The sequence below is a fragment of the Momordica charantia genome, assembly GCF_013281855.1.
Source record: "Momordica charantia cultivar OHB3-1 chromosome 3 unlocalized genomic scaffold, Mcharantia_2.0 BLBB01000003.1, whole genome shotgun sequence".
Classification (NCBI taxonomy): domain Eukaryota; kingdom Viridiplantae; phylum Streptophyta; class Magnoliopsida; order Cucurbitales; family Cucurbitaceae; genus Momordica; species Momordica charantia.
Window position 1 is genome coordinate 2,198,858 of NW_028275161.1, and position 10,022 is coordinate 2,208,879.

The window sequence follows — 10,022 nt, forward strand, 5'->3', positions numbered from 1 at the left end:
TCACAATCTTGGTCTTTCAATGCTGTTGCTGATGCCAATAACCTTTCTTCTCAAATCCTTGTCTCAACTTTTTCGTACCACCTTCTCTCAGGCATTTCTTCATGCATGCCCTTCTATCTCCAAGATATGAGATTTTAGGTATATGAATTAGTTTCTTTCCTTTGAGATCTAAGGTGTTCTTATTCACCTCGTGCCTTCTATCTCTGGTTATCGCATTCCTTTCTTAGAACTAATTTATAGGGGGTTAGTTCTAAGCTCGTTTATGAATGATGTATTTCGTTATCAAAAAAGAATGAATTAAGCACAAACCTTACTAGATAGGGGGGTACTTCTGTGCTTTTCGGCTTTTTAAAGCTAAGGTTGCAAATTGATTCTTCACCATCTAACACTTTCACTTGATTTTTTTTTCTTTTTTCTTTTTAGATCTTGAGAACTCATGTTTCAATAGAGGTAAAAAAAGTCGGTTAACCGACCAAAATTGATAGATGCTTCCGATTGGCGAGAAAGAAGTAAAATAGGTCGGTAGGTAGGGGTTTTGGCCTAAAATTCGACTCGACCGATCAATGTACATCCCTAATTAATCATGTGTCATGAGTGCTTTCCACTGCAAGAACTAGAGTATCATGTATTTCTTTAGCAACAATATTTGTACCAGTTTCTTTCCCATCATCTCTCTTTGGGGCTTTGCAGTTTCTCCTCCGATGTCTTGTCTTACCATAATTCCAACATTCTGGCATGGTGTTTCTAGACTTGCTTCTATTGTTTTTTGACTTTCCACGTTTTCTATAGTCTTTGTTATTATTTCTTCCTCTGTCCACATTCAATGTTGTAATAGAAGAAGATGCAATACCTGAATCCTTTCCTCGAATCTCCTTTCAAGAAGTGCACTCTAATATCTTCGAATTTCAATTTCTATTTTCTACAAGAATTTGAAATAGTCGTCTTCATAGGTTTTCAACTGTTAGATAAGGATCTCAACAATAGAATAACATTAAGTTCATTAGTAAACTTTAAATCAACAGCAACCAGTATGTTAACTAACGCATCAAACTCATTTATATGGGTAGCCACAAATGTAACTTCAACCATCTTAAAATTAAAAAATTTAGTTGCAATGTACATCTTATTATGTACCGAGGGCTTCTCATACATGTTGGTCAGTGTAGTGATTAGCCACTTTGTGGTACTCTCCTTGCTACGTCACTCTACACATTTTTTGTAATTGTAGGCGAGTCATACCCAACATTTTTCTGTCCAACTTTTTCTATTTGGTTTCTTCCATGTCATCCAGCTTCTTGTCTAATGGCAATTCCAATTCCTTGGAATGTAGATATTCTACTACTTGATCCTTCTAGTCGAAGAATTTGTTCTGTAAAAAACAATCAATTTATCTTCTCTAGTCATTGTTCTTCTACCTTGAGCGATCTAATACGAATTTTTGGGGAAAATTAGTGCAGCCAACTAATAATTATCTCAATCACAAATGCAGACAATATTTGTTAGTTAATCATAGATCGGGTTTTGGTTCCAATTAATGCGGAATTCAAATTTCAAATTGGAACTTACAACTTAAAAAATATATATAAACCAATCTAAAACTTATAAGTAACCAGAGATAAATAAAGATTAGAAAGAAGAAAATTTAAGTGTCAAATTTATTTTGGTATACCCAATGTGGGTTACGTCCAGTTAAATGCCGAATTTATTCTAGTTCACCTAACGTGGGCTACGTTCAGTTATCTGTAATAGTTTCCCTCCAGAAGTGAAAAATTAGAGAAACATATGAATAATCAATTAATGTCTCTTCCCTTACCTTTGATAAAATTACAGTATCTATATAGTAGTACTGCTAAATACAAAAGGCACGATAGTAGGACTAAATAACAACACTAACAAACAAAGATTACACTAACTGAATTTAGTTATAACATAAAAGATTATACAAAAATACAACTCCTAATGAGCTTTCTTAACACCCCCCTCAAGCCAATGGATGATGTAGAGTAAACATTGAGATTGGATCGAATAGGATGAAACCGAGATGCAGAAAGTGGCTTGGTAAATACATCTGCAATCTGTGCATGAGATGGTAAATGACATACTTGTAACTTTTCTGCAAAACAAGATCTCAAACAAAGTAAATGTCAATTTCCACATGTTTAGTTCGTGAATGAAGAATGAGATTAGCACTTAGATGAACCGTACTAAGATTGTCACACCAAATTATCGTGGGCTGTTGCAAGTGAATCTGTAAATCAGTAAAAAGAGACTTCAACCAGATCAACTCATCAGAGACATGAGCCAAACTTCTGTATTCGGCTTCAGTACTGGAGCGAGAAATAATACTTTGTTTCTTGGATGCCCATTGAATTAGATTGCCACCGAAATACACACAAAATCCTGACGTAGACTTTCTATCATCCGGATCAGACGCCCAATCTGCATCTGCAAATCCCTGAAGCAACAAATCTCTAGACTTTCTAACAACCAATCCATGATCAAGAGTACCACCTAAGTACCGAAGGATTCTCTTGACAGCTTGCCAATGTACAATTGTAGGAGAATGCATAAACTGACATACTTTGTTCACACTATAAGAAATTTCAGGCTATCTAAGAGTTGTTGGGAAAAAATCCCCTATTTTTACCACAGGAATAAGCAGAAAATAACCGAAAAATTTAAAGAAAGCAATAAAATAAAGAAACACAAGAATTAACGTGGAAAAACTCCAAACCGGAGAAAAAACCACGGCCCACAAGGGAAAATCCACTATGTGAGAAATTATTACAATCACACAGATTTCTCTCCCCGACCCCAATTACACAAAACATTCTTTCAAAGCAAATACCGCTCAGTTAACTAGAGCTAGTATATCAGGCTTAAAGTATTTCAATTGGGATGATTAAAACCCAAGCTCATGAGCTCCTTTTATAGTAGTTGAAACACATCTCCTCCTTGTACTTTTCCGATGTGGGACAACTTCTAGCACATGGAGACCATCCTTGTATTCTAGGACAACTTTAATTCCAATATTTTGCCAAAACCCAACAAGAGTAGCATATTGTAAAGCACCCATAGTACTACGATACAGCCGAACATCAGAAAACTTCTCTCCTTGAAAAGGAGACAAAACACTCCCACTCACCATAGGTGAGGAAATAGCATTAGCTTGACTCATTTTTGTTTTGTATAGCAAGTCAGAGATATATTTCTGTTGAGAAAGAAAAATCCCACCATTTGATGGATAGGATACTTCAACCCCCAAAAAATAGCTCAGGCTTCCAAGATCCTTGAGAGAAAAGCTTTTATGTAACAAACAAATGAGATTCTCAATGACGGCACATGAGTTGCCGGTTATAACAATGTCATCGACATAGACTAAAATATAACATCGAGTTCCATTCTGATGATAGATAAGCAAAAAAGAGTCAGCTTTAGAGTTAACAAAGCCAAGAGAGTGAAGAAACGTACTCAATCTGTCAAACCAAGCCCGAGGTGCTTGCCTCAGGCCATACAGCGCCTTTGTTAAACGACAAACGAGTCCTTCTTGAGAGGGAAGTACCATACCGGGAGGTTGAACCATATACACTTCTTCATTCAAAACACCATGCAAAAATGCATTATTAATATCAACTTGTCGTAGAGGCCAACCATGAGATAAAACAAGAGTCAATAGCACGCGAATTGTAGTCGGCTTAACCACTGGACTAAACGTCTCAATGTAATCAAGATAAGCTTCTTGATGAAATCCCTGAGCAACAAGTCGAGCTTTATAATGAGAAACGGTGCCATCAGAATGACGTTTAATCTTAAACACCAACTTACAACCTATGATCTTTTTATCAAGAGGAGGAGAAACTAAAGACCATGTGTTATTTGTAAGCAAGGCATTATACTCTGCTTGCATAGCTTGAACCCACTGAGGACAACGCAAGGCTTCCTTGACATTTGGTGGCTCCACTTCATTGTATTCAGTTAAGAAGACTTTAGGTTTAAAAATCTCATTCTTACTCCGAGTAACCATGGGATGTTGGTTACCACCATTTGTTGGAGAAGCAGATGTCGAAGCAGCTGGTGGAGGAGAAAGAATGGGAGATGGCAACGAATCTTGTGCAGATGAAGATTAGACAGATGCAGGAAGAGATGTTTGTAATATAGGATCCAAGAAAGGTGAAATTTCAGGTGAATATTGGGCAATATCACGTGAAACATGTGAAGTCTGATGACTTGAAGAAGGAGCTAAAGAAACATTAAAAGAGGACATATGATGATGTATTAAAGTAGGAAGTCTATTAATGATATATGTGGCGGTGGAAAAGGCATCATCCCAAAATTCCAAAGACAATGAAGTATGCCATAGGAGTGTATGACCCATATCTACAATGTGTTGATGTTTACGTTCCACTATACCATTTTGCTGAGAGGTATAGGGACATGTCAATCGATGTTCAATTCCATTAGTTTTAAGATATGGAGCAAAAGAACGAAATTCGCCCCCACCATCGATTTGTAGACGAAGTATAGACTGACCAAAAAGCTTTTCAACATGAGTTTTAAAAATTGGAAAAGCTTGAAAAGCCTCAGATTTGGCAGTAAGGAAGTAAATCAAGTATACCTAGAGTAAACATCAACAAAACTAATATAATATCGAAAACCATTTCGAGAGAGTTTGAATGAGGGACCCCATACATCGACAACAATCAATTGAAGAGGGGCAGTATAAACAGTAGTAGAATCAACAAAAGGCAAATTGTGGCTTTTGCCAACAGCACAAGCATGCATACAGAGTGAAACTTATTATTGGAATAAGAAATATTACAAGAAGAAAGAACATGCTTCACAGTAGGAATGGCCGAATGGCCCAATCTATTATGCCATAAATCAAGAACAGAACAAGAAGGAGAATAAAGAGGAGAAAAAGAATTACAAGCCTGAGTTCCAAAATTTGAGATGGTGTGAAATATTTGTGAGGGCATGGCTGTGGAAGAGTAGTTAGTCACATTGGAAGTCAGAGAATGAGCCTTTTCCAAATTGAAACTATATAGACCATCCTTAAGCTTGCCTTGGAGAAGAATTTGGCCATTGAGATCCTTCACAAAACAATGAGAAGAGTGAAATTCAAAATAGACGTTATTATCGTTGGCAAATTGACTCACACTCATAAGATTTTTAGTGATAGTAGGGACATGAAGCAAATTATGTAAATGAAAAATATGAGTGGAAGAGGAAGAATTGGACGGTTTAAGAAAGGAAGATCCAACATTAAGAACATCCAAACTTGCACCATTGCCGACCAAAACTTTGTTATCTCCAAGATACTCAGATCCAATTGTTAAATTGCCAAAATCATTCGTAATATGGTTCGACGCACCAGAATCTGGGAACTACTGACTTTCCTTGTTCAATTCATGTTGTAGAGTAAAGGCATTGAAAGGAGGTTGAGAAGAACTTTGCACTGATATTTGAGAAAATTGATTGGTATTCTGATGAGGTGAGTGAGCATTCGGACCTTGAAAATTTCGCTCAAATCTGAAGTAGCAACGTGCAGCAGTGTGGCCAAAGCGTCCACAAGTTTGACATTGGGCCCTACCATTGTTGTTCCAGAATCGTCGATTATTGAACTTCTGTCCCGAATTTTTCCCTCTTCGATTTGGATCATTGTTCACTGTAGATGACTGTTTGACTGGATTGTGAGTGGTAAGGTTTATTGAAGGCAGAGAACCATCGGGATTGATGGTAGAGTGACGTTCAATTCTATTTTCTTGAATCAGCAAAAGTGAATAAACTTTCTGTAAGGAGGGAGAGATATCTTTATCGGTAATTACAGAGACTACAGAATCATACTCAGAACCTAAGCCTTGCAAAATATGTAATACATGATCCTCATGCGAAATTTTGCGTCCAGCCGTAGCCAAGGCATCAACCAGATTTTTAATCTTTTTAAAATACTCTTCAAGTTTCAGACCTCCTTTCTTCGTTGTTTCGAGTTTGGATTTCAAATCCATTAGTCTCGCCATATTTCGTGAAGAAAACCGAGCATTCAAAACTTGCCATACCTCTCTAGTAGTCTTGCAGTCTAACATTTCTGATAGGAGAGAATTGGACATAGAACCCAAGAGCCACGCCGTAATCAAACTATCTTGACGAATCCAGTAAGAGTACTCAGTATTTAGAATCAGAGTTGCCATTGTATCACTTGAAGAAGGGAGGAGTTGTGACGGAACAGTTGCATCCGGATTGACATAATCCTCCAAGCCATAGCCTCTGAGAGTGGTAAGAATTTAAAGTTTCCAGAGAAGAAAATTCTCCTCATCAAGTTTTACTATGGTGATTTTATTCCCTGGATGAAAGGGTTTGGACGATGTCATGAAGAAATCAAATCTGAAGAAGTTTCTTCACGAGTAGTCATATTGAGAAGAGAGAAAGAAAAAAAAATAGTGGTCGTTTGACCTAAGATGGCTCTGATAACATAATAGTTTCTCTCCAGAAGTAAAAAATTAGAGAAACATATGAATAATCAATTAATGTCTCTTCCCTTACTTTTGATAAAATTACAGTATTTATATAGTAGTACTGCTAAATACAAAAAACACGATAGTAGGACTAAATAACAACACTAACAAACAAATATTACACTAACTGAATTTAGTTATAACAGAAAAGATTATACAAAAATACAACTCCTAATGAGCTCTCTTAACAATCTGCTACCAATGCAGGTTCTATTAAAATGTTAAGAAGAATCTCCCAAGAGTTTACAAGCTCTTTACAATGATTTCTCTAAGTTTTCCCTTGCACAAAAAATGCTCATGAATCACTCTATAAGTCTTTCAAACTCTGTATTGCATACACAAGTATTAAGCTTTCCTTGGAAAATTTGTCACAACTCTCTATTTGGGCACATATATCAAATGACCCCTTCTATCCTATTTATAATAAACACAAAACCAAATACAAATAGGATAAGGTTTTTCAAGACTCAAAAAACCTTCTTACAAATGGGAAATCGTACGAAGTAAAGAGAAACCGCTTGAAAACGCGAAAACGCGTAATTTTTATGTGCAGAAAAATCATAGTAGTGTCATGTCGCTAGACAGCGTTGCGGCGCTATAAGATTGTGGTGCTTCCCTCTCAATAATCTTTGTTGTTGCCCTTTCGCCCATGAACTTTTTGTAGCATATTTTCTTCCATTTCTTCTTGGTTTGGCTCTATTTTCCCCCAATGTAGTAGACTTGACTTTCACGCAACCATACAAATTATATTATTAATTTTTTTCATGGGTGTCGATGGAAAGAAGACTTTTTGGAGCCAAATACGATTGTAAGTGATAAATGACATCTCAAAGAAGAAGGTGAGACTAATAGAAATGAAAATGAAAGAGTCTTATAAAAAAGAATCTAACAAATAACAGAAGAGGCATGAAACATGCTATTTCATCTCCATCTTATCGTAGTCAACCATGATATATTCGCCTAATTTTAAATTAATTTTGAGCAAACTAATAGATAAGATCGATAGCCAATAGCATATATTATTGTCATAAATATTTTTAAAATTAGAACTCAAAATATATTTTTAAGAAATGATTAATAAGTTCTAAACTGTTGATGTTACCATTAATATTTTCAAGACCTTTCAATTTTTTATTTTTTAGATACTTTATAAAGTTTAAGAATCTATTAGATACAATTTCAAAACCAATTTTTTTCTCTAGAAATAACGTAGTGGTCAAAGACGTGGAGCCTCAGGGTATCACCTACCATGAGGTATTGTTTCGAGTCCTATGCTAGTAACTGTGTTACTCCGTTCTAGTTATGGGAATTCACTAGTGTAAGTCATACGACATCGATTTTGGGAAATAAAAAAAAGGCTTTGAGACTATTTTTATAATTTAACCAAAATTGAAATCTAAGGATTTAAAAAATAAATGGTTGACCTTATATATTAAAGAAAAAAATAGCTACAAACCACCCTTTAAAAAAAAAAAAAAAATTCATCCTGCCAGTTTGTTTGTACTACAAAATCAACGAAGTACAATGATTTATTATTAGTACAATCATATATTTCCAAATTTAAATTCCATTTTTTGGTATAAAAGGAGTGGATTTCGCTATCTCATTATCAATTTTTTCAAAGTCAACAAACTACAGAACTCACAGTTGAGAGATTTTGTTGTAATAATGGACAAGACAATCTTAATTCTGTGTTTTGTCTGTTTGTCTGTGTGTTCCAATTTCGCCACCGCGAATGTTTTTCCCACCCACGACGGCATGCACATGGGCTCCCCGCCGCCGCCGATGGCTCAGACACCCGGCGGCTCCGGCCACCACATGGACAACACGACCAACGATATGGACTCCCGCATGACCATGACCATGCACATGACTTTCTTCTGGGGCAAAAACACCGAAATTCTCTTCTCCGGTTGGCCCGGACCGGACCGGGCCGGCATGTATGCTGTGGCTCTGGTCTTGGTCTTCTTGCTGGCGGTGGCTGTCGAGTGGTTGTCCCAGTGGCGGGTGATGATGGAGCCGGGTCCGAGAAATGTCGCCGCCGGGATCGTTCAGACCGTGGTGCATGGGATTCGGATTGGAATTGCTTACATGGTGATGCTTGCTCTGATGTCCTTCAACGGTGGCGTTTTCATCGTCGCCGTCGCTGGCCATTCAATTGGGTTTTTAGTTTTCGGGAGTAGGGCTTTGAAGACAACAGAGTCGTCTTCGCCGTACGATAAGTTCAACACTAATCTTCCCACTAGGGTTTGCTGAGACCAAATATATAAATGAAATAAAACTTAAGTGTCTACGAGTAAGTGGGTAGATATCTTTACTTATCATCATTCAAAATTTGACAACTAATTAATAATTGTCAATTTTTAAATAGGTACTAGGAAAATATATATACTTATCCATAAGTATCTAAATTTTATCTGTATATAATATTACCCAAAAAAAAAATATTTGGTCCTCATTGTGGGGTGATAGAGCTATATCTCTACGTTCGCAAATCTTTTTTTTTCTTTTTTAAGATCTAATATATATATTTTTTAATTTATCTCTTTTAGTTATTAAATATTTAATAGTGAAAAGCACATCAACACGATTTAAGTATTTTAGTTCTATATTATAGACCACAACCTCTTAGTTTGAGATATATGCCAATTACCACTGAGCTACTCTATTTTTGCTATTTTATACACCTGTTTTTTAAACTTTATGTGAATCTTCAATTTTATTATTTTGGATCTGTTTTATTTTTATTTTTTTGTAAAATTCACGACTTTATTGAGAGAGATTTTATTTGTTTTCCACAAATTTACTTTTGACTTCCACAAATTTACTTTTGAAAATGATTAGCTACAAAATTGGTTTGTGCATTCGAATTCTAATCGGAGAATTTCTTAATTCTCATTGGTTTAAACAATACTAGGGGTTCTAAAAGGAAAAAGATAAAAAAGCTTAAATAATTGGAAAATGTTGTGGAACAAGTGATTTAAAATTTAGAACAAAATAGATACTATTAAATGTAAGAACACACCCTATCAGAGAAGAGAGAGACATGTGAAATGGAAATTGATTTTTCCCTTGAATAAGGTATATCTCGTAAGGAGATTCTTTAACATTCAAATAGAAGAGAATACTTATGTTAATTCCCATATAAATGAGGTCACAAAATTAATCAATCAATTGGCATCAGTTAAGATTACTTTTAGGGACGAAGTGAATGTTATTTTGTTGCTAATATCTTTACTTGAAAGTTGGGAAATGATGATGACAACAATGTCTAATTCATTAGGAGACAAATCTTTGAAATTTCAGAAATCTGTGATGCAGCAATTGTTGAAGAAATTCGCAGAAAGGGGAGTGGAAAAGAATCTACTTCCAAACAAGACTCAGCATAGGCTGTCGAAAAAGGAAAAAAGAAGGTTGGCAGTAGAAGCATAGTAGGAGAGATTGCCACATCAAGAAAAACTGTAAAATATTAAAAGAGGATCTGAAAAGGTATATGACAGAGTCAAATGC

General features: G+C 35.8%; 1 protein-coding gene across 1 annotated transcript; it reads left to right on the plus strand.

Annotated features, from left to right (window-relative positions):
- Positions 1-8,097: 8,097 nt before the first annotated feature.
- LOC148212155 (copper transporter 6-like) lies at positions 8,098-9,054 on the plus strand. The gene has a single exon (XM_088121893.1). It carries the CDS (start codon positions 8,181-8,183, stop codon positions 8,766-8,768), a length of 588 nt encoding a protein of 195 aa, XP_087978019.1. The 5' UTR covers positions 8,098-8,180; the 3' UTR covers positions 8,769-9,054.
- Positions 9,055-10,022: the final 968 nt, after the last annotated feature.

Excerpts from the sequence above, each read along its gene's own strand:
- LOC148212155 (XM_088121893.1), top strand. The coding sequence starts at position 8,181 with ATGGACAAGACAATCTTAATTCTGTGTTTTGTCTGTTTGTCTGTGTGT.